Source organism: Sphaerodactylus townsendi, linkage group LG02, assembly GCF_021028975.2.
Source record: "Sphaerodactylus townsendi isolate TG3544 linkage group LG02, MPM_Stown_v2.3, whole genome shotgun sequence".
NCBI classification, from domain to species: domain Eukaryota; kingdom Metazoa; phylum Chordata; class Lepidosauria; order Squamata; family Sphaerodactylidae; genus Sphaerodactylus; species Sphaerodactylus townsendi.
The window spans coordinates 20,707,427-20,732,290 of record NC_059426.1 but is presented as its reverse complement, the minus strand read 5'-3'; the positions used below and the strand labels follow the sequence as shown (position 1 = coordinate 20,732,290).

At 43.1% G+C, this 24,864-nt stretch overlaps 2 protein-coding genes across 4 annotated transcripts in view; one reads left to right on the top strand and one right to left on the bottom strand.

The window, feature by feature from the left end:
- Window positions 1–24,864, top strand: part of LOC125426207 (aldehyde oxidase 3-like) — a 343,943-nt gene that overhangs the window by 217,267 nt on the left and 101,812 nt on the right. The window lies entirely within an intron of this gene.
- FAM126B (family with sequence similarity 126 member B) overlaps window positions 1–24,864 on the bottom strand; it is a 67,241-nt gene that overhangs the window by 9,537 nt on the left and 32,840 nt on the right. For 2 of the 3 annotated variants that reach the window (XM_048486431.1, XM_048486432.1), the window contains 9 exons: window positions 21,223–21,298; window positions 20,917–21,018; window positions 19,140–19,319; window positions 16,355–16,435; window positions 15,678–15,793; window positions 14,337–14,432; window positions 12,752–12,868; window positions 11,227–11,314; window positions 7,373–7,532 (listed from right to left, as the gene is read on the bottom strand). In XM_048486431.1, the coding sequence (XP_048342388.1) occupies window positions 7,373–7,532; window positions 11,227–11,314; window positions 12,752–12,868; window positions 14,337–14,432; window positions 15,678–15,793; window positions 16,355–16,435; window positions 19,140–19,319; window positions 20,917–21,018; window positions 21,223–21,273 (991 nt within the window). In that variant the 5' untranslated portion in view covers window positions 21,274–21,298. Of the gene's footprint in view, window positions 1–5,881; window positions 6,050–7,372; window positions 7,533–11,226; window positions 11,315–12,751; window positions 12,869–14,336; window positions 14,433–15,677; window positions 15,794–16,354; window positions 16,436–19,139; window positions 19,320–20,916; window positions 21,019–21,222; window positions 21,299–24,864 lie in introns of all 3 variants that reach the window. The other variant, XM_048486433.1, reaches the window with a different exon arrangement.

The window sequence follows — 24,864 nt, the reverse complement described above, 5'->3', positions numbered from 1 at the left end:
TTGGTACAGAAGAAGTGTCCAAGATGGCACCTAGAACATTTCTTTACTATTTTGTTTTTCTGCACTGTATTAAAAACCTAAACAGGTTGCAGTGCTTTACTTCACTGCTTTAAGCACAAGGCAATTCTTTTGGCAACGTTCAGTACTGGACACGTTTATCAGAACTTAAAGATCACATAAAAACGGCAGTCTGGTTTAAGAACATAAGAACATAAGAACATAAGAACGAGCCAGCTGGATCAGACCAAAGTCCATCTAGTCCAGCTCTCTGCTACTCGCAGTGGCCCACCAGGTGCCTTTGGGAGCTCACATGTAGGATGTGAACATGTAGGATGTGAACGCAATGGCCTTCTTCAGTTTACCTACTGGGCACCTATCGGCCATGTTGTATTGAACCAATAACTGACATTTTACTAATACAGAGGAAGTGTTAAATGCCTATGATGTTTCACTCAGTATTTTCAGTCTGTCACTATAAACCTCTCGTGATTGTCTCTTAGATTAGCTGCACACATTTCAGTCTGAAGCACAGCACATGGAAGATGAAGGCATACAGAGAAAGCAGTGGGTTCTGCAGGGCCTCCCTCTCTCCTCAAGTCAGTTATATGCATTTATCTTTCTGTGTTATGATTTCAGATCAGAGTGACTGGATGCTCCCTGGAAAAAGCCTCCAAGTAGCAAAAGCCACAGTAACTTTGGAAAGCCGACCACTATGGGGATTGTATTGTCGAAGGGTTTCACGGTTGGAATCTCTAGCATACTGTGGGTTTTCCGGTTTGTATGGCCGTGTTCCCAGAGTATTTTCTCCTGACATTTCTCTTGCAGCCACAGATGCAAGGAAAACATCAGGTGAAAATACTACTGGACATGGTCATATAATCCAGAAAAGCCACAACATTCTACTGTGGGGATTGCCCCAATCATTCGGTTGGTCTCCAAGCCAAGACTGCAGCCGTCAGAAATGTCCAGTGGCAGTCTATCTATCACCGTGGTGGCGAACCTTTGGCACTCCAGATGTTATGGACTACAATTCCCACCAGCCCCTTCCAGCATGGCCAATTAGCCATGCTGGAAGGGGCTGGTGGGAATTGTAGTCCATAGCATCTGGAGTGCCAAAGGTTCGCCACCACTGAAACATAGTGAGTGGTTTTCAAATGTTAAAGTCACTGTCTGGAATTAACAGCACATTAATTAATACGATCATATGGAATTAGGACCATTAGCATTTCCAAAACCCTCCAGATTCAACAACATAAAAAGAGTTACAGGCCCTTATGAAAGCATTCCTGTCTTGTTACGTTACAATATTTTGGGAAGTGGATTTGCAACACTACAATACTAATCTAACATGCCCACAGTTTTCACATTCTTTATTCCTTTTCCCACTTCCCCAGAAAGACTGTGATGCTGCAGATATTTCTTTACCTAGACATGAATCCAATATTCAGAGAGGGAAAAGATGTGCTTATTTATTATTATTTTGCTGAACAAATCTGTTAACTTTGGTTTTTATAAATCATAATACTGCCCTGCAGACAAGACCAAAATAATACCTTGGAAATAGTGCGCCTTACATTGTCATACAATACTTCCCAAGGAGGCATTTCTAAAAGAGACATTTCTAAAATAAGCCACTGTGCACATGGTATTCTTCAAAAAAAAAAAAAGAGGGGGAAAAAGCCATTTTATACATACCTAGAACAGAATGCCCTGAAAGCAAAAAGCACCCTTTCATCAGATACAGCGTACAAATTTAGTTAACCATGCAAAGCTGGATGACAGTGCGCTTGGTTGAGCAACTGAGAGCAGTATTGCCTCTCTCAGCCCTTCCTTGGTCAAATGGATAGCCCTCTTGCCAAGAAACTGAGTCCCTTAATGCAGTTTCTTGTTCTCCTACACATTGGTTAAGGCTTCAGGCCCACAACAGAAAAGTTTAAATAACTGTGCTGCTGCTTGAGATTCAACAAGCTGTGACCCTCGGCAGCTGAGATAGGAGCTGGGTGAGTGCTGGGAGGTGCTGGGAGGGGGCAGTTTCTATCCTGACTTCCTTCTGGTCTCCAAGGCTGAGACCGGTATCCACATTCCATCCAATTAGCAAAAATGACATCATGAACCTTGACACAGGTGAAAACGGGGCAGGCTGAGCTACAGATAAGGCCTCACCACTCCATTTCACTCTGACCCTGCCCCTGGGTCACATGACCTGAAACAGGGTTACATAATTGATACCACCAGCCACAGATCTGATTGGTCAAATGAGCTCAAGCCAACTCAAGACCCTCAGCCATAACATTTAGCACTTTCAGTCTAGTTTTGCTCTTGGTGTCTGATTCAAGGTCTCGTGATCCAACCTTGTTCATTTTCATTTTGTACCTGCTTTCTGGGTCAGAAAGACTGTCTGCTTGTGCTGACTTTTGGAAAGAGCGAACTTTAGATGCTGGGAGATGTCAGCAGGAAAGGGTAACGTGCAGTGGTGGGATCCAAAAATTTTAATAACAGGTTCCGATGGTGGTGGGATTCAAACAGTGGTGCTGCCGCACACACGCACCTCCAGTCCCTATTGAGCAGGGAGGTTGCTTTAGTAACCCCTTCTCAACACTCAGAAAAAATTAGTAACCACTTCCAAAGAAGTGGTGAGAACTGGTTGGATCCCACCTCTGGTAACGTGTGGTAAAACTGAACCAATTCTCTTAATGTGTACTTGGTTTTTTTTATTTAGCCTTTGTCGATTTAATCCTCACTGTTCCTTTTAGAAATATTCTTGCACACTTTAAATGAATCCCATTAATTATATCTTGCAGTATTTTGTCTTCAGGTGGCTTCAATCTAATTCCAGTACCTTTGCCTATCTAGCTACATGGCCACAGATCTCCCCATGAAGAAATTCAGGCCTCATCACAGCTTACAAATGAATCCAGAAGAAATGGCACGGATTTACAAGATGGTTGACCTGAAGCTGTACGTCTCAGAAAGGAACGCCTCCAGAAAGTATCCATTCGAGTTTGGACAGGAGTCAGAGAGGCTCTGTGTGAGCTTTTCAGGATGCTGCCACCATGCAGAGGCCCAGGCAGCTGAAGAGCGCTCAGGTGTGAAAGAAAAAGTTAGCATGCAGGGTGGTACCTCTCAAGCCAGATTCCAGACACTCTCAAGTGAGACTTCACTAAGAATATATTAAATGCACACCTTTCAGTTCATTCATAGCCACCTTCCTTACTCCATTTCTGTCCCCAGTCAGACCATGGCTGCCAGGGGTGAGAACTGTTTTCCTCTGTGTCAATTTTAGCACCTGAGATCTGGTCAACAAAAAAACAGGGGCCGTAGCTTTTCCTCTTCCCTCCTGCATTTTGCACTTCAATGTATTGTGGACATTATTTTGAACTGTAAACTTCCTTGAACACAAGGGCAGAAAGGCAGGATATAAAAGTAACCAAAAAGGGACAGAATTCGAACACTAAGCCACAAACATCAATCAAATCTTTATTGTACTAAAATGGGGGTGGGGATCTTTTACTTTCTACCGTGTTTCCCCGAATATAAGACAGTGTCTTATATTAATTTTTGCTCCCAAAGATGTGCTATGTCTTATTTTCAGGGGATGTCTTATTTTTCCTGTGTTCTGTTCATCGGGCATGCTTCCAAACAAAAACTTTGCTATGTCTTACTTTCGGGGGATGTCTTATATTTTGCACTTCAGCAAAACCTCTACTATGTCTTATTTTTCGGGGATGTCTTATATTAGGGGAAACAGGGTAGCTTGATAAAATTTTTAGTCCAGTGAGCCCAAAATGTACGTGCTACGTGTTTACCACTGCTGCCCAGTAGCAGAAGGAAATTACCATTTAAAACACACATTTCTCCCAACGAGTGCAATAATCTACTCCTTGCTAACTGCTACTTCTATACATTCATGCAGTGCGTTGTACCAAAAAAGTCATTTTCTGCCAGTGAAAGACACATCCACTAATCAGATGTGTGTCCACTCCCACTGCTACATGAACCCTCTTAAACCCTTGCTCTCTGCTGCTGTAACTCCAGGGTCAGCAACCTGGACAGCTTGGTAGGCTGCATCGTAAGTGGACAGCTGGGAAATTGGCAGAGCTCTGCTGATGGTACTTTAGATCCATCCCCAAAGAACCTCACTTGTTCTCTGTAAATGCCTGTAATTCTTTATAATCACAGGTTTTTCAAAAAAACTGGAATATTAGAAATGTGCATCTGAGAAAGATCACTTTGTTGCACTTTTGCATTACTTATATCAGGAGCAATTACCAATTCAAGTTTTCTGTAGGACAAGCACCCATTTCAATCATCAAAACGGAATTCGTCACAAATCCGGCAATGTGTTTTGTTTGTGACCAAGCCCAAAACAACTTCAGACCTCTTTCCTGTTCCAGAACGGCATCCCATTGAAAAAAATCTGAATTCAGAGTTGAGTCTTCAAATTTTCTATTATTAGAATCAGGGTTCAGTATTATTCACTCCATCTGTCCAGCATCCATGATGGGACGATGCACGTTCCACAGAACAACCCAGACGGCATTTTTAAAAAGATGTGCCCTGTTTCAAAGTGTTAAAGAAAGGGAGTGGCACATCCTTAGCAACCTTTTTTTTTTTAAAGAAGATTCTCAGCGAAAGTGAGGGCTTCTTGACACCCTTCTGGTCATGCGCATGCAAAGTTTAGTTAGTACAATGAAATAAGACCAGATGAGACAAGGAAGGGGGGAGTTGAGGTTCTAGGATACTGAGCATACTGTATCTGAAGCAGATTCTAATACTGCTGAATGTTTCCATCATTATTTCCCACTAACCCCTGAGGTATCGACTCTGCCCCTATGAAGCTTTCAATTATGCATGAGAAGCTCATGTGTTTTGTGCATTCGTGCTAGAAGGATCTGGAATGTTAACCTTCCTCTGGGCAATTGTGAAGCTCGTGTGCTAAGTAACTGCCAAGGACTCGGTCATTAAAAGTGACGCCAAGAGGGGTTCGAAAGGTTGGAAGGCTGCACCAAGGAAAAGGGGCAAAATGTTGCAGAAATAGCTTAGGAAGATGCAAGTAACAATAACATTTCCATATAATTTTATGGAAAATAAAACATCCGCCAGCACCAAAGGGACTGTGTTCTGATGTCATGCACTGCCTTGGAAAGACAACCTCTTGATAAAGAGGAAAAGTTAACGGGTTATACAAATCAAAGAATAACCTGAAGAATACCACTGTAGAAGGCTGTGAGAATTTCTCCTCTTCTGTTAGGGCAGCCTGCTTGGAGCCACAATCTCATGGCCAGTCGCTAAAATCAGTTTTAAGAAACAGCTGGATTCCATTCCCAGTACTCTCAGATGGGTTGATGAAATATTCCAGTGAACTAAGAAGTTAGCAAATAAATATTATTTTAAAAGTTCACCAGGATTTCCCCCCTTTAACAAACAATCTCAAGTGTTCTCATACCCTCTAAATCAGGGGTATGCTGACAGGGGCTGATGGGAATCGCAGTCCATGAATAACTATAGAGGACCAGAGTTGGACACCCCTGCTCTAAATGGATCCCCATTTTCCAAAGTGATCTGGCATTTGGCCAATCCTCCTATTTCAGTGAAATTCCTCAAGAAACAGGATGTTGCCAAACCATATCAAAGACAACAGGGACAGCCATTGCCCAGATTTAGCTGTGTCTTCACAAAGGCTCAAATGCCACAAGATCACAAAAGGTAGCTCCAAATCTGGTGCTGAACATAAAGGGGCAGGAGCAGGTGTATTAGAATAAGAAAACAATACGCTCTGGGATAGTGGAAATGCTTGAGAATGGAATTTCGCCTAGGAATAAACAGGCAAGCTCCTCCCCCTCCCGGCCTTCTGACTTTTGTTTCCTCATCTCTGTCCTACCCTCTGCAGTAGCTGATGTCAAGTTGGGCTCCGGTGAGCCATGCTCAGGGGTCCTGAGCACCAGCACGTCCCCCTCTTGCTTGCGTTTGATCCCTAGGTCTGTGGAGCCAGGAAGGATCGGAGATCCGGGAATGCTCAAGTCAGCATCACTTGAGAAGTCAAAGCCATCTGGGATTCAACATATAATATTTTAGTGCTTTTCTACTCTTTTTCCTGAAAATCCCAACCCACGTAGGGGAAGTGGTTTGCACAGAACATGGAAACACGCAAGAATGCCGTCTGCATGTTTTTAGGCAAAGTGTCAGTGGCATGCCACAGGAATAAGAAGGTAAGCTGTATAGGAGACAAAGAGACCAGCACACAACATGTCAACAATAAAGATACACATGACCAAGAAGTCACAAAATGGTAGTACTTGTTTTTAGGGTGAAGCAGCCAGAGAAGAATGGGAAAAAAAACAAACAGGTTTTTGTACAACTTCAGCACCAAAGAAAAGGCACAGGAAGAAATAACTGCATTTCAGAATTTCAATGTTATGCTTTAGTGAAATAGCACACAGGAAATAGTAAAGATCTTGAATATGTTGTTCAAGGGACTGAAAAGATACCATGTTAATATTTTCCTTAATTATTTTGCCTGAGTTAGAAAGCTACACATCATGAAGAGTGAAAAAAGTTCCTATGACACATTATTACAGGCGCTCCCCATTTTGATTAAGAGTCCAAAAATAGGGTACTAGAGGACATTTATGACTTAAAGTTTAAAAGGGTTAGACAGAACTAAAATGTCTGGGGAATTTTGTTAATAAAACCCACAATTCAAATGATAGCACCCTACCACCTAATTCTACTCCTCATTCTGCACCCCCCTGACCCAAGCGGGGGGGAGGGGAGGGTCTTGCCACCAAGAGTACCTTTCTCCAGCAAACAGCTTTGAGGCAACAGAGACTGCAAAAGTAAGAGGTTTGCAGGGGAAATCTACTCCTTTTGGTAGAATGGTGGTAAGGCGTAAACCATAGCTTTACATGTGAATTCCCTCTTGTCCTTTTGCTATTCTTTTAGAATTTGAAACATCTGTTGGACACTATTGCCATCTTCTACTGTGAAATACGCAGAAAAGTGAGGGCTTAATTTTAAGGTACTTTGTGGATGCAGTTTCCCCATGAACTCCAAAAGGCAACATTTCCTTCAAAAGTGAGTCATGTCAGGGGTATCAGTAGTTCGAAGTTCGAGTCCTGCAACAAACTTGTGTGTGCCACTGGATACTGTTCAAGCCACTCAAGTCACACTATAATATAAGGTAAATACTTACCTCCCTCCACAGGGTGTGATTATGATTACCAGTTTCTCAAACACAGACCATAAGGAAAACGATCAGAATTCTGTGCATTACAGAAACAGATGCTAAGATTCAAGCTCAGAAAACTATTTGTAGCAATGGAAATGAAGAATGCTCTGCTACATTCACCACTATGCACAGGGAAGGGCTTACCCTCTCTTCTCCAGCGATGCCGGCGGATCGAAGCAGTTGTGATGGCAGTCCGAGAAACCCTCGGCACAGTTGGCGTCACCTCCACCTTCAGCACTTTCTGTCCTCCTTGTGATGTGTCAGGAGCATCAAAGGGCAAGGAGTTCTTCATTGCATTCGCAACCTACGGCAACCATAAAAAGCTGAGTAAGGCCACTTTAACAAGCAGTGAGACCCGACTGGAAAAAGGAACAATACAGAATGCTGGACCAATTTAAGAGCAATCCAATGGTTTTTCTTCTGTGCACTTAAAGTGCACCTGTGTCTTTGGCCTCACCCACGTAGAAACATAGAAACAGAGCTGGAAGGGACCTCAAATACCATCTAATCCACCCTCTGCACAACACAGGAAATTCACAACTACCTCTCACTCTCCCAGCAACTCTCTTCTATCCCCAAGTGTAAGACAGTAAGCAGCCAGGGGTAAAGAAGTTACCACCATCAATTCACCATCAATTCAAAGAAGTCACACGATCGGATCTTTTTGTCCTGATGTGTCTATTGGCCAGGCTGGCAAGGGCTGATGGGAATTGTAGTCCATGAACATCTGGAGAGCCACAGGTTGCAGACCCCTGGTCTATGCCTTTCTCTCTATTCTACTCAGTTGATGTTCTTGGCTGCCCAATCTGCATCCAACACTCTCTTACAGTCTGCAGACACCAGTTTTGCAACCACGGATTTGTGGGCATTGTCCTTTCCATGCACAAACTCTAGACCCTGAAAGCGAATACTGAAAGCACACGGATGGTATTTGGAGAACTTGCATTTGGAGAATGTTTGTACCATTTATATGGGCTGTGTTGCAAGTCACAGAGATCTTTAAGCTGCTCAGCATCCTTTGGCAAAGGGCAGAGCAAAAATACTGGACTGAGCAAAAATACTGGACACCTCGAAGCGAGCTGGGAAAGGTGGGGAGGGGGAGGCTCTAAGGCAGAGAGCCTCAAAGGGTAAAGAGGGGCAGACGAAAGCGATGTGCAAGGTGGCAAAGGAAGCATTAAAGAGACGGAGCGAGCATGGAATGGGCAAAGGAGAGCAAGGAAAAAGGGGACCTGAAAAGGGACAAGGAGGGGTGTGGAAGGAAGAGGAGCACCAAGAGAGACCCGGGAATTGTCGAGCTTAACTCTCCACACTGTCTTCTGCTATCACCACTGCCACTGAGGACTCCTGCTGTCCTCAAGAGGAATGCATGGAGGAAAACCTATCTGTTTTAAAGATAAATTATTACTTTGAAGAACTGAGATGCCTGGATAATAACTAGACAGAAATTGGCTTTTAAGTTAGAATTGCCAGAAGGTCAATGGTAAATAATCCATCTATCTGTGATTAGGCTACTATCTGTGAGAACCGACTTGGGGGGGGCGGGCATGGGGGGGGGGAGACAAGCCATTCTGAAGCTCCTCATTAAGGGAAGACTGCAGAAGGAAGACAGGTCTTAAAGGAAAACACAGCAACATAAAGTTAAATAGTGGGCTGGGAGAAAACCAAGACACTTGAAAGTGGAAGATGATTTTCTCCCGTGAGCATTATAAAGCAAGACGACAGGAACGGCAACCAGATTCCACTAGGTTCATTTGTTCAGTGTTAGGCAGAAGTCAAATTCAAATGCCAGCAGTCCACCAGCCGGCGTCACAGCATTGCTGATCTGCAACGAATCCAGCAGGCTCAACTGCTCATTTAGATTTTCCAATCTAGTGGTACATTTAATCATCATTTCCTGCAGGAAGTCGCTGTTCCAATAATTCACCAGGTAAAAAGCCTTTAAATTATCCTATTCGGAAGCAAACGGCTCAGCTACCCAAAGCCAATAACAATTCATCAAGAGAGCCATTTAACCACATCTATCGGAAAGATGAAAAACTGCACTGCCAAGATGCGGCTTTTCAATTCTCCTTTGCAAAAGAAGAACACCAGCACCTAAAAGATAGTTAATTATTACACGGGTGCAAGAACAGACTTCAGCACCACAGATTTCACCTGCTATTAAGAGCATCTGGCCCTGACCCTGATCCTGCATGCTGCTAATCCAGGGTTTACACCCTAAATTCTAATGTTACAGTACACTGAAGAGGTAGTCGAGATGCTGGAATACGGACAGCCTGTGAAGGGAAAAGCAGGCAAAGGTTTTGGAGATTAAAGGGCCTTTTCAAGATTGCATCACAGAAATGGAAATGATAGAGGGAAACAACTGCTAGTAATCCAAGTGTGAACCATGTACAGATTTATGCCAGTGCACTAACACAATCATGCAAGGTGCTCCGTGTGTGTGTGTGTGTGTGTGTGTGTGTGTGTGAGAGAGAGAGAGAGAGAGAGAGAGAGAGAGAGAGAGAGAGAGAGAAGTGTAGGAAGCAACACTCAAGGTCTCACAGTAAGTTATATGTGTGTGTGTGTGTGTACCTGTGAGACCTTGAGTGCTGCTTCCTACACTTACATGTACCTGCATCTGGGCTGCAAACACTTTGCAATATGTACTAATAATCAACATGCTGCCACAGAAGGTGGTGATGGCCACTAACCTGGATAGCTTTAAAAGGGGCTTGGACAGATTTATGGAGGAGAAGTCGATCTATGGCTACCAATCTTGATCCTCCTTGATCTGAGATGGCAAAGGCCTTAGCAGACCAGGTGCTCGGGAGCAGCAGCAGCAGCAGAAGGCTTTCACATCCTGCACGTGAGCTCCCAAAGGCATCTGGTGGGCCACTGTGAGTAGCAGAGCGCTGGACTAGATGGACTCTGGTCTGATCCAGCAGCTCTTTCTTATGTTCTTATGTCAATTACCAGTGGTGCTAAATGACATACCTTCAGTTGTTTAAATAGGTTTCCTTATACTGGCAGCGGCGGGGGGAGGACGGAGCTTTTAAAATGTTTTGTGATTTGGTGTGGGAGTCCACGTGCGTGGGGGGGGGGGGGGCGGATAAACAGTCCATTGCCCTGTCAGATGTGACACAATTCAACACTTCCAAGATTTTTCAAAACCAAAGCCCAGAGTCCCAAAAAGCCAACCACAGAGCTGCATGAATGTCCCATATAATATTATAGGGTGTTTTTTTGCCAAGATACAGATAGGTAACTTCTGAACCTAAAGGCTGTGGCTAAGTGGTAGAGCATCTGCTTGGCACGCAGAAGGTCTCAGGTTCCATTTTTGGCACCCCCAGTTAAAAACGACAAAGCAGCAGGTGACGGGAATCACCTCAGCCTGAAACCCTGGAGAGCAGCTGCCAGTCTGAGTAGACAATACTGACTTTGATGGACTGATGGTCTGACTCAGTATAAGGCAGCTCCATGTGTTCAGCACACCCTGTCTTATGGATCCTTCCCCAGATGTGGACAGGACACTGAGTGTGCCGTGGCGGGGCATGGGGAGCACACACTCCAAGATCTCTGCAGTCAGTCAAATGTTGTGCGCCCCCACCCCCCCACCCCCCCGCAGTGGTGGGATCCAAAAATTTTAATAACAGGTTCCGATGGTGGTGGGATTCAAACAGTGGCGCTGCCGCACACACACACCTCCAGTCCCTATTGGGCAGGGAGGTTGCTTTAGTAACCCCTTCTCGGCACTCAGAAAAAATTAGTAACCACTTCTAGAGAAGTGGTGAGAACTGGTTGGATCCCACCTCTGCCCCCACCCCTTCAGTTCCCACTTCAGCTTAAACTCAGTTCCAAAGTACCAGAGTTTAAGTGGCAATCGTGCAGTGTTAACATACACTGCTGTATACCAGACTGGATTTTTGAATGCTTCTCAAGACACTGAACAAGCCTTAAAAAATTGGAGTATGTACATTTTTAATCATGTTAAGAGAACACAGTGGCTTTTCCCTTACCAACAGCGGCTGTGAATAGAGCTCAAGCTGCGCTCTGTAAATGATGTCATCCAGAGCTTCTTGGCCGAGATCCCACTGTCCGTTGTATCTACAGATGAATAAGGCAGCAATAAAACAAGGAATTATTTTCCTGAACTGAAGTCTTGTACTTGCTATATGCCTTGCAAATATATATTTCCTGGAGATGGAAAGTAGGGACAAGTCACAGCTGACATTTGATGACTCTGTAGGGCAGTGGTTCTTAACCTTCCTAATGCCACGACCCTTTAATGCAGTTCCTCATGTTGTGGTGACCCCCAACCCTAACATTTATCCATTTTACAGATGGAGAACACTGATGCAGAGAGTCTTAGATGATCCCTGTGAAAGGGTCATTCGACCCTCAAAGGGGTCCCGACCCCCAGGTTGAGAACCACTGCTGTAGGGTTTTCAAGGCAAGAGACATCTGGAGGCAGCTCTAATTTCAGATTTGACAAAAACTTTTCAAAGTACATTCCTCCTGATTCTTCTATCAATAAATGGATTCCATTTACAGCTGAGTATTTTATTTGGAAAATCAAGGGAATGTGACTGTTTGTCAAATCTCCTATTCTACATATCCTAGACATCTGTACGCTGCAAGCTATAGCAGACAAAGGAGTGTCAGATGCAGGAACTACCAACACTGGGGAGGAGACACCCCCCTCCCCCACACCAGACTTGGAAGTGCCTGGGCCCCATCCTGAGGAGAAGGGAGGCAAAAAGACCACCCAGAGACTTGTGACAAGACAAAACCATTAGGTTTTGACACTGGCCGAAGATCACCCAGCAGGCTTGATGTGGAGGAGTGGAGAATCAAACCTGGTTCTTCAGATTAGACTCTGCCGCTCTTAGCCACTACTCCACTCTTAGCCATTCATATATTTCCTAGAACTTGATTAATACTAGTCTACTAGATGCAACCCAGTGTTCTGAACTGCATCCTCTTTACAGTTCCCCCAACCAGGACAGTACTCATTAGTAACATTACAATACAGGAGCGCTTATCTACAGTTAAGCATAGAAATCAAATTTCACATTCAATCAGCCCTGTAGAAGCACATCACACAAAGGCCATTCTCACAATGGCAAACCATGAGTTAAGTATTTCAACAGGGGGTTAATTCAAGTATACACGTCTTTTAAGACTGTTTTTTTAACACACAAATACACACAGCTATGTGTACTCACAAAACATCTAATTAGCAGTAGCTGTCTTCTTTTTAAAAGGTATGCTGTTGTGATTTGTCTAAAAAGAGAGGAAGCCAGAAGTGCAATGCTCCAGGGTTGCAAGATGGTATACGAGAGCTAATTTACACTGGGTGAAGATATTCACAAAATGCTGATTGCTAGAAGCAGTAGATCTGGGGGGAGGGAGGGGATTCAGGCAATAACATCAGCCAGAGTCCAATGCCTAAATAACTGTGTTGGACACAAATTAAAGGAAATCTATTCCAATTCGGCCAATAACAGGGGTCATCTCTTGTCTAACCCCCTAAATACTCACACAGCATAATAAACTCCAGTGAGGAGCTGAACCATGAAGTCAGGATCCAGGACTACTCTACCACAATCTTCCTTCCAGTATTTTTCATGTTGCCGTGGAAACCCACTCACACAGAGCCTAGCAAAACAGGATAAGAGCATTTAAAAAACAAAAAACAATCTTGACCTTACAAACATTTTCAGCAAACAAGTGTTCAGACAATCAGTTACACAGCTGACATAATTAAAGCATAAAGACTATTTTGATTTTTTTGCTATGTTATTCATACCAATCATCTTGCCTTCAGAAAAGCATATTTAAGAAAATGAATAATAATATCTCATACCCAACAAAAAATAGACCTGGGAAAATATATATATACACACCTCAACATTTCTCAAAGGAAAATCCAATTTACATTCTTTGCAGAATCAATCAAGTGGCAACTGGCCAGCATATCTTTTTAATTCTGCTTACTATCATTCCATGAGGTTAGGGACCCCTGGGGTTAAGCACATATTTGGCCTTAGTCTACTGGTGCTACTACAGTGTTGATATAATATCTACTGGTTTACAGGCTGGAAGCAGGAGGAGGAAGAATTTGTAATCCATAAGAATGAAGGGCAAAGAAAAAAAACATGGAATGTCACAGTCTGCTCTTGATTGTTTAGTCTGGGGACCCCAACCATTTTAAATGTACAGGCCCCTCTAAGACAGAGCTAAGACACCACAAAATGGCTGCCACAGAGGGTGGAGCCACTCACACACAAAAGAAGCCCAAGTGATGGGGAGGAGCCACAACAAATGACACTTGGAAAGAGAGGGGAGAGAGAACAAATACCATGGTAGCCGTTTCCACTGAAACCGTGTTATTTTAGCCTACATAGCCAACTAGATCTTCACTGGCAAATCAGAAGCACTGCTGAGAAAGAACCCGGCATGGTTCTACTCACTTTCTAAAAAATACTAAGCAGGCACCAAGAAGGGTGTTGGTAAGCACTGAGGCACCCAAGGGCAACATATTGGGGACCCTTGGTTTAATCAAAGGATCCTTTCTCAGCAAGGAAAAAACCCCACTACCACCAACACAATTGAGCAATGAGCTGTAAGTGGCCTTCAAGATCCCACTCCTTCCAAATTCAGTCCCATCTGGAGAAGCAACCGGCAAAAAAGAGGGGCAGAGGAGAACACAGGAGACCCTACATTCCATTCCCACCTCTAAAAGTAATCAATTTTATGTCTGCTCTGAAGCTTTGGGGACAACAGATGGATCCTCAGCTTGAGGAACGCAACAAGTCACCTTCATTTCCCATGAAGGCTTTCAGATCGTGATCTCACTACTTTGATTCATTGTTCAAAGATGCAGATTAATCTTTAAACAAAATTCTGTTTAACAGAGAAAACTGTGAGGGGTCTTAGCCTCTTTTGGTTTCTTGGTCCTTTATGACAAATTAAGCCAAACAAACAAACAAACAAAAAAGGACACTTCCAACTGCAGTTACAAAAATTGTGACAAAAACAATACCTGAAATGTAAACTTTATATGTTGATTAAGAACACCCTCACCAACTTTCCCCCTCAAGAGTATTGAGAATACCATCCTCACCTGGAACCCATCCTACAAAGCGACTGATAAGAAGAGGCGGGCATGTAGACAATGGCAGAGTTGTAACACAACATAAGAAACCGCAGCACCTCAAACCTAAGGACGAGGGCAAACAAAATGAGCAAAAGACTGAAATTGCTATGATTCTGCTGCAAGATATTCGCATCAACAGGAGCAAACAGATTATTCATCTCTCGCTTCATTCCACTTGGGTTTGGAAGAGAGGTCTTACAAGTTGAAAGCCCTTGAGAAATCAGACAAGGAGAAAAACTATTTGGAAATCCCACTCTCTCCATTCTAACTACCCCCTCCAGAATGATACAAAACCTTAAGGTTTCAGCAGACCAATTCCACTTCCCTTATTTTGGTTTTTTCCCCTTTGGGTTTGGTTAACTCTATTTTTTACATATTTGGGAAGTGCCCTGAGCACGTAAAAACACTTGCTTTGCTTGTGGGTGACCTGGTTTTTCCTGCTTTTATATCTGGCATGAACCACCCGCTTTATTATTAAGTACAGTGATTATTTATTTAGCGCGTTCTTCCCCACTCTTCCTCCAAGAAGCTTACAGTGGCGTCCAGGGTTCTCTCCTCCATTTTATCCTCGCAGAAATCTTGTGCGGTAAATCAGACTATCAATCTAGCCATTACGCCACAGGGTAGCTAGTTGACTACACTGCCAAAGCATTAGGGCAAACAAGACAAGTAGTTATAGAAAGGACAGTCCAAACAGAACTGAATGGCACTGATGCGCTACGGAGTGTTACACCCAACTAACAAATAATCGACGGGATCTAAGAACTGAAGCTATTACCTACCACAAACATGGCATCCTCAGGGTAGCTACAAATGTAAAGTATTAAACAAAGCCTTAAGAATAAATATTAGAAGGTACCAAGGACGTAATCACTGGATAGGACCCCAGCAGAAGGTGCTGGTGGAGGTGAACATTTGCCACGTCCCCCCACTGGCCATAGGAAAACTGATTCTTGGTTTGTGGGTGGGGAACTGTTGAGGAGTAACTCTTCAGCATTTCAAGCAAAAGTTCTGCATAACTGGTTGCCTTTTTAAAGGAACATATTCAGCTACCAGTAAGATTCTTGTGATGTGGTGGCAGTGGTTACTTTTCCCCAAAAATTCTGTGTAAGTCTCCAATGGCCAATTGGAAACCCTGCTGGAGTAAACACCTCAAACACTTGGCAGGTACCACAAAAGATGCTGGTAAGCACATGGCCCCCACAGACATCACTGATATATAGACATTTCACTTCTTCTGATTTTCTCTTTCCCGTGCCTTAAGTGCATTGAAACACAGTTAAGCAACCTGGTGCTTCCTTAGCTTACCTGTTCTGTGCCGTAAACGTTTCTCTTTGAGGGTGCAGGTCACTATAAACTACTCTGAGAAGGTCATGTTGACAAAGGGCTCCTTCCGTCAAAGCCATAGATCCAATAGTAGATGGCTTGAGAAGTTTAAAAGGTAACAAAATTACTTAAACATAGCTTTAAGATTATCTGAATGCAGAGGCAAGAACAAAACGCTGTAGGCAAGTATCATCTTAGGACAGTACACATGGCCCAGTTTCATTCTGGACCAGAAAACCACTGAATGCTTGCAACAACTTTGATTCCTACAGTCTATCTCAGAAAAAGATGTTAGTAGGGGTGTATATTTCTCCACCACAGAACTCAATATGCTGATCTTTCTTTGTTGTAGAATTGTCCGCCTGGGTTCTAGTGCCCACCTAGACCTGCTTCCCCCATCCCTTTGAAAGTCTGATAATAGTCATTCAATGAACTATGAATGCTCTTGTATCAAAGTACCATGTTCAATAATGCACAAAATAATGGTTTTGATAAAGGCAGCACATAAAAATGAATGATGATTCTCACATCCATGCAGGACCATATTCTAATGCAGAAGCACACAATTTTCTCGACTGCTGAGTGTCAACTGACTATACTAACATTTTTTTGAAACAGAGTATAGTTAGATATTCTTGAAAGTGCCACGGTATTCTTACCTCGTGGTAAATTGATGGCTTGGATAAAGAAGGGATGGTGAAAGACAAAACCTTATTGTTCCCATCTTTGTCAGCAATTTCCTATGGAGAAAGGAAAGATGTTGGGAAAGTAAGCCTCCTTGATTCACATTCTGTAGGCTGCTATGCTGTGAGTGATCTCACTTAGCAAATGCAAGACCAGATGTGGAGAAAGTGTCTGCACTAGCTTAACTGAAGCCATTTTGGTTGTAAGTTCTCATGATGTGGTTCTCAAAATAATTGCATATCTTTGGCTTCCCCTCAGCTTTTTTTGCTCTGATACCAAGTAGCAGTTAGCTGAAGGCCCAGTTGCATGCAGTTTTCCTAACCATTGAAACTGCAATAGACCCTCAAGTCCAACACCTGATAACAATGGGCCACTCCCCACTCACCATAAGCCACGGGGTCACCTCTTTAAAAGACACGAGGAGGATGGACGTTCCCCACGTCACCAGCGCCCACTGCGCAGCTGCCCTTAATTTGCCGCTCTCCCACCTCCTTGTCGCGCGGCAAATTAGGTCCTCTGAAAAGAGCAACATTTTCAAAAACCCCGCAGGTGCTGCAGGGGGGTGGGGAACCTCGGCTGTTTACACGCGGCTGATTCGCTCTGACGCGCAGCTTCCGGCCAATCAGGAAACAGGAACCGCCATTTTGTTTAGGAAGGGTATTCCCGTCAGAAAGTGCTTGGAAATTGAGACGTGTGCACAACAAGACGTGCCAACATTGCTCTTTTTTTGCTCTTTTTTGCTCGAGCTCCACTGTTTTGCAGCTTGGCAAAGTGCTGCTGAGCACAGGGTTGTCGGCGGTGTAAACCGAAACCGATATTTACTTTCATTTTTCTGCCCAAGCAATTTGCAACAGGTAGTGACGTCAGCATGTGCAGACGTCTTAAAACAATGCGTTCAGCTTATCCAAACGAACTTTTCGGGTCAGCCAATCAAAATGGAGCCCCGCCCATTTTGGCTGCAACTCCCGATAATAAATGATGCACTTGCCTGCCAGCCAATCAGAACGCTCGATTGCCTCTTTGACTCTTGATGTGGAACCCCGGGCTATTTCCTGAATGGAAAATGAGTGGGGAACAAATGTCTCCGTTGTCAAAAGCCACGGAGGCTTTTCTATGAGGGGTCGCTGTGGGGTTGCACTCAGACGAGGTAAGTGGGGTGTGGCCCAATGATAAATCTCACCAACCATCCTTGCTAATTGGCACTAACCCTTGATTGGTTTGCTTAGATCACCTGACCAGCAGCTTCTTTATAATTGTCTTTTCAATATTGTATCAGTTAATCCTTTTCCCACCTGTAGCCGCAGACATCATAAGTATGTCACCTTTGCTTGCTAGAGTAATTTGAATATTTTTTCCTGCTTGCTTTTGGACTTAGCTATGCTACCATGGATATATTTTATGCTTTGATTTTACTTGGTTCAGATATTTTGATGTTACTGGCTCTTATACAGTCGATTACATGTACTTTATGTCAGTGTTCTATAGTTTGTTGAATGAGTGCTGAGTTCAATAAACTTCAAAAAAATGTTTTAAAGGACTTCTTTGCCTCTGAGTCGTGTGTACCTTCAAAATCCCAACCCACGTTGATAGGAGGCTAGGTAGCTCTTCCTCTATACCAGGTCTGTGAAAGACAGCAACCAGGATGCAATTTAAGGGGCAGCATGTTGTTAATACCTTCATTGTTCATAAACAGCATTCTGGCTGCCGGTTGATACTCCTAAACCCCTATTCAAAAACAACATGATACCTATCATGCTGTTTGTCGTTTTTAAACACGGATGTATCATGAGTTCTCTAGCACTTGAAAGTGCAATGCACAACCTCTGAAGAGCTAAATAAAATCCAAGACAAAAACAAACTTTTAAGAACAAAGTGGAAATTGACGAGCCCTCTCGTTCCAGAGAGATCCTCCGGCACAGTGTAGCCTATGAAGCACTGCATAAATAAATAAAATGAAGAAGTTGGCAGAAACAGTCCCTTCTCACAGCACAACAGGCAAAGTCTATTACACCTGCTCTGATAAAAATATTTATTTATTTATTTATTTTATTTTTTCAATTTATATACCGCCCGATCCCCGGGGGGCTCCGGGCGGTGAACAACAGGAGCAATCATACAATTATAAATACATAGGCCCCATCATAAAATGACTTAAAACTCATTTAAAACAGCCCGAATCACTATAATAACGGTAATAAATAAATAAATAGAAGGCGTCTGGCCCAATTTAAAACCTACCTCCCTGAGGGGGGCCGGTGGGGCTCCTCATGTGAGGAGACCCTGATGTAACCGCCCCAGGCATAGAGCGGTGAGGGGGCACCATATTAGCAGCTGGACACTCCAAAGGCCCGGTGGAACAACACGGTCTTACAGGCCCTGCGGAACTCACCCAGGTCCCGCAGGGCCCAGACAGCTGGAGGAAGGGTGTTCCACCAGGCCGGGGCCAGTGCCGTAAAGGCCCTGGCCCGCGTGGAGGCCAGCCGCATCATAGAGGGGCTGGGGACCACCAGCAGATTGGCCTCTGCAGAACGCAGAGGCCGATTTGGGACATATGGGGTGATGCGGTCCCGAAGATACGAGGGCCCCAGGCCGCGCAAAGCCTTAAAGGTCAAAACCCACACCTTGAAGGTAATTCGGAATTCAACCGGAAGCCAGAAGATCAGAATTTTGGAAACATGGTAACAGAATAAGAAACAAACTCCAGTGGCCCAATTTATATTGATCAAAAGGCCTTGGCTGCCTCCACCCAGATTTACTTACCAAGTTGTAAATCCCTAAGAGCAGGGCTTCAATACAGCCGTTGCTCTGTCGATCTTTGCTGGCAGTCAGACGCAGGTAAACCCAGATCAGTTCTGGTAAGAACTGCAGCGTGAACCTTTTGAGTCGAACCTCAGAGCTACGGTAGAGTTCAAAGAGTTGGTGACAGACGGGCTCCAGAAGCTACAAGATACAATCGGAACACATGCCCCAAACCACAGGTATTATTAACTTGGCCTGCTAATGAATGTTAAGCAAATTATCATTTCCCAAGTGATGACCTGACGAAGTTGTTAACACATCAGTTTTTAAAAACTGTTAAAGAACCATATTAAAATGCATTCTGCTGAACCTCCAAACAAATCCCCCAAAACAAAAATAAATGGGAATTTAAGTGAAATACTCTTAAAGCAGAAGTAAAATACTACTAACGTGAGCACAAAATGATATTAGAATACAATTCTACTGCTACAGTTTTGTAGCGAGAAACAGGAGGCGGTATTTTGCCTTGCGGTTAGCCAAAGATTACTTGGGATACTTTTTCAAATAATCCAAACTCAGTTTTCAGGACATACGGATAAAGATCTTGCACGTTTTTGTTACCTGCTCATTTGACAGTTAAGAATTTGGTGGATGCTTATGGCCATATTGGAAAAGCAGCAATTCCCAGAGGGCCAAAGCCAGTTTGTCAGGGGTGATAAAACTGGGGGGAAGGGTGGGGGGGACAACACTGTTGTACTGCCCAGCTTCTGATCACAAGTTTACATGTGTCCACATGATTTTCTAAAATCTTGTTTTCAGAAAGCTCCAAAGGAAAAAACCTTCAAATCTGGGTCTATAAACATGGCTTTTTGTTATTTTTTTAAAAAGCAGAATGCAATTAAAAGAACCAAGCAATTAGTTTCACATGCCCAGGTGCATCTTGGACTTGGGTTCCTAAACCAGTAATGGAAATGTTCTTATGACAATAATAGGAGTTTCAAGTGTAACAAATGATATTTTTACCCTGTAGGTTTGTTATTACCCTGTAGGTTTTATTACCCTGTAGGTCAGACCTGGGCATTATACGGCCCGCGGGCCACATCCGGCCCGCCGGATGACCCTGACTGGCCCCCCTGCCTTTTGGCCCGGCCCTCCACAATATTTTCTGTTTCTTATGCGGCCCCATGGAAAAAATAATTGCCCACCCCTGCTGTAGGTTGTTATTACCCTGTAGGTTTGTTATTAGCAAAAAAAAAAGGTATTTTTAAAAAAGTATAAAAAGTTCCACAGGGTGTTTGACTCTCAACTGGTACATTTTCACTGCATTTATTACAAGACTGCATGATTCTTCCTGCTCTCCGTTATCCAATGGCAGTAGCTTTGTTGCCATTAAAGGTTCAATCTGGTTATAAAAGTCAATCTTTTCTACAGTAACAATTATACTCTTTCTGTAACCTAGTTCTAAAGCTAGAGCTAAACACTCTTAGCTCGTCTTTTACTCCCCTTTGTCAGATTTAGAATGAAATTCTTCAAGAAATCCAAACTGAGCCAACATCTGTCTCCTTGTACAATGTCTATCATCAAAACCAAACAGCAACTCTACATACAATCCAATAGTAAAAACAGATAGCATTCAGCTGGAAATACATTCCAAAAATAGATTTAAGAAGGGATGGAAGGAAACAAAAAAATATTCCTGCTTTATTGAATCAAGGAGCAAAACAAAATGATCTGTTTAAAATAGAGGTGGTTAATGAAGCTCAGAGTCGCTCTGTTAAGTGAAGTGGTGGTTTCATACCTCATTGTTTGGGTCCTGAATGACTTTGTAAAGAGCAGGCACCAATGTTTTTTTCCGGTGAAGCGTGGCTGCATAACTGGCGATCTGTGTTTCAGGTAACACCTAAATGAAGCAACAGAGCACTGTTAACAATGGATTGCTTACCTCTTGGCACAGAATACCGCAACTGAATTTACTGTTCCCAATCCAGGAAGGGGGATCAGGTTCTTCTGTACATTCTATACTACTGAGAAGAGCAGCGATACAAAATTCCCCACAATCCAGAAGCCACACAAGGCAGCCGTAACAGTATTTCGGTTTTCTCACCTTGAATTCTGACAGCCATTCTTCTACCACAGCACGTTCTGATCCAAGCATTTTCTTACCACTTCTCCTCTGTCACCTTTGGGGGAAAAACAGCAACTGAGGAACAACGCACACAGAGCCAAGATATGAGGAGCAAATCACTCTCACATCCGATAAAATTGTATCCTCAGAACAATGCTATTTTGAAAAAAATTCAACTTATTCCCATTTAAAAGAAGTTCATTGTGCTTCTTATTGCAGTTAGTACATTTGAAGGGTAAAAAGGAACAGAGAAGTATCTGCTGCAGTAAGGCAAACATTACCAACCACGCTCATTTTCTTACCAAATATAGTACAAAGAATAGACAACTAGAACATGATAAAATACATCATGGAACAAAACCATGTGATATCCTCTAATGATAAAAGCTGGCCATGGAACAAAGGAAAACTATTCTGTGAAGTTCTCTTCAGATCCTAACAGCATTGTATCTATTTCCTCTATTTGTTGCTAAGAAGCTGTGAACGTTCTATTGTGAGGATCCTTAACCTTTTAATCTGCTGCAACCTACCAAGGACGCAGAGTCAAAGTTGAATGCCCTCCAAGCCACCAGCTGCAACATATGGGTATAAAAACATCACCGCAGATAAAGCAACTTATCTATGCGATATATGATGATGACGCACTGACCAAGGCATACATTCAGAGAGTCCTTTTGTACTTGAGGGCTACCAGACCACTCCTTAACGGTAGATCTGGTGCCTATTTACTCTTTGCCATTTTGGTAGCCTGGGAAACAAATCTGAAATTGTATCCTTGAGTTGGAATAAACAATAAATAATGGAGGAATGGAGAATGAGCCACTATGGATCCTTACTGGGGAGAAACATTAGGAGCAAGAACTACCAGACCACAGCCACATGGCCTGGAATACCCACAACAGCCAGCTATAGAAATCATCTAGATCAGGGGTCTGCAGCCTGCGGCTCTGGAGCCGCATGCGGCTCTTTTGCCCTTGTACTGCGGCTCTGTGTGGCTTGGGACCTGAGAAACCTGAGGACCAGCATTTTGGCCCCTTCCGCACATGCAGAATAAGGCACTTCCAATCTGCTTTCACAATTGCTTGCAAGTGGATTTTCCTATTCTGCACAGTAAAATCCAGCTGAAAAGTACATTGAAAGTGGATTGAAAGTGAATTATTCTGCATGTGCGGAAGGAGCCAAAATGCTGTCATGACTCCATCCCCACTCCATCCCCTGCACCTCCTGGGGGTTGCCAGAACTGGACTGGCAACCCTGTTTCCAAAGGATATTTAACAACCTATGTATGATGGCTCATGAGTTGAGCAGAGCAGGCAAGGGAAGAGGTGGAGGGGAGGGAGAAAATTTAACTTTGCTAAAACAATGCTAAAAACATCAGGGGTCAGTACATAATTGTTGTCAAGAAGTAACCTATTAGTCTTTAAAGTAGCTCCAGTCCCCTGTTTACAATTTTGTTGCAACAGACCAACACAGATTTCCTCCTAGTATCAATAATCCCAAAGCAGCATTATGGATAAATAATTCAAAGCTGCTTACTCTTAATTTTCCAATGTTCTTTCATTTATGGCTCCCTGCAAAGAATGAGTGCTGAAGCTATTACCCCCTACACATAAAACGATACACTTTTTATTTTTGAAACTCAGCTGAGGACTTCAGTTTTTTTTTCTTCCGGGCTTTCGCATCTCTACATGGCAATAAGACAGGACACACATTCATATAAATATATTCAGATCAATGGCTTTAAAGTAGACTGACACAGAAAACTTTTTTCTCAAAGTGAGGTCACTTGATAGAGCCTCTGACACAGGAGAGGACAAACGGAAATTTTTCGGAGGCAGGCTTCACAAGCTACATTTGTGATACAAACAGAATTGTATTTTTTCGAGAGGCAATTCCAGCTGGGCAGCTGCAAATAAATAGCCAATAAACCCTAGTCCATAGCAGCCTGTCTCTACATTGATAATTCCAGATAGGTAGCTGTTTTAATCTGTGGCAGCAAAATAAACTGGATTCCTGTTAGGGTGTTTCCATGTCCTTTCTATGTTCCACTGCAAAACAAATGTCCTTCACATATTTTTCTGAAATACCAAGAGAATGTAAGAATGATTTAACACAGGAATTTCGATTTCAGTTGCCTAAACACAAGAAATACTTTAACAATTGTTTTTAAAACTTGGAAACACTACTTCAGGAGAAATCATAAAGGGGTTTTGAATTAAATTCCCAAAATATAGAGAAAGAATAAACATTATTTTGCATCTTTTATATTTATTTGCAAAGAAATACGAGAGTTGGCATTGCAGTAATTGATTGTGATTTTCAGTGTGTGTGCCACAGAAGACTTCCTCAAAAATACCTGTTCTTAAAAAGGCCATGATTCAGCAACAACATGTGAATGTAAATTTTAGAGCTGTACTTATTTCACCTTGAAGCATTCTCTCTCTTTTCTCGTGAACTGCAAAGGACTATTTTAAACAGCAGGATATTGAAACAGTGCCAGTTTCAAGACAGTTCTTTTAACCAGTGGCTTCCCAAGGTGTCAGAAGAGGCATTAAACGTTTTTGCAAACTTTCCTGATGCCTCACCAGACTGTGTGGAATTGCTTCCACTGCAACAAGACAAAAATTAAAAAAAACCCCTTCAGTTGTTACAATATTAAATCTTGGGAGAGAACAAGAAAGCCTTATTGTCCACTCTTAACTTTTTTTTCCTGACTTCCTCTGGGTAAAAATATATGTAGTATAGTTGCTTGGGGTCTTGCAAGCTTTTCTTCTTTTTAGACCGATTCCACTTGGAATGAGACAGATTATGAGCAGCTCATCTTTGTTTTGTATTTGGGTAGCCCACACAACCACACATACATGTTCATCCCTTAACAATCACACCATTAAATGCACTTGCATGAGGCATGATAGATTTAACACCATAGATAAAATTGCCACACTGAATTCAATTAGCTGTATCCAATGCTTCTTCCGCACTGCTGGAAGACCAGTTCTGTGGCAGAGGGAGACTTCTGTTGATTTCTGTTCCCTCCCACTACAAAACCTCATACTGCAGTCACTGCTTTTTTTCAGGGATCCCATGAACCTGAGGGTGGCAGTGACTGCAGCATTTTGGGGGTGTAGTATGGAGGACTGTATTGCGAAGGAGAAGGTCCATCCAATGAGTCGTGTTCATTGTCCACTGTAAAGAATACATCTCAATGCCTTTAGCAGAATGGAAGTCACATACATTCTGCTACAAGTGAAATGACCCTACAGAAACTCCACACTTGTATACACATGTACAAACCAGCCCTCTGTGAACACAGAGACTCATCAAGGGGGAAAAAACCTAGAGAATCTTCATCTGAGGAGAAGAAGACTGGAGAAGAAGTCTTCATCTGAGGAGAAGAAGACTGTAAGGAAACTCAAGGAGGCCTACAAGCTCCTTTCCTTTCCTCTCCCCACAACAGACATCTTGTGAGGTGGGTGGGGCTGAGAGAAATCCAACGAACTGTGACTAGCCCAAGGTCACCCAGCAGCAGTGGTGTATCTACCTAAGGACAAGGGACACCCCTTGTCCCTGGGCGCCACTCTTTTGGTCGCGTGGGGGATGCAAAACTCGGCCCCCCACGTG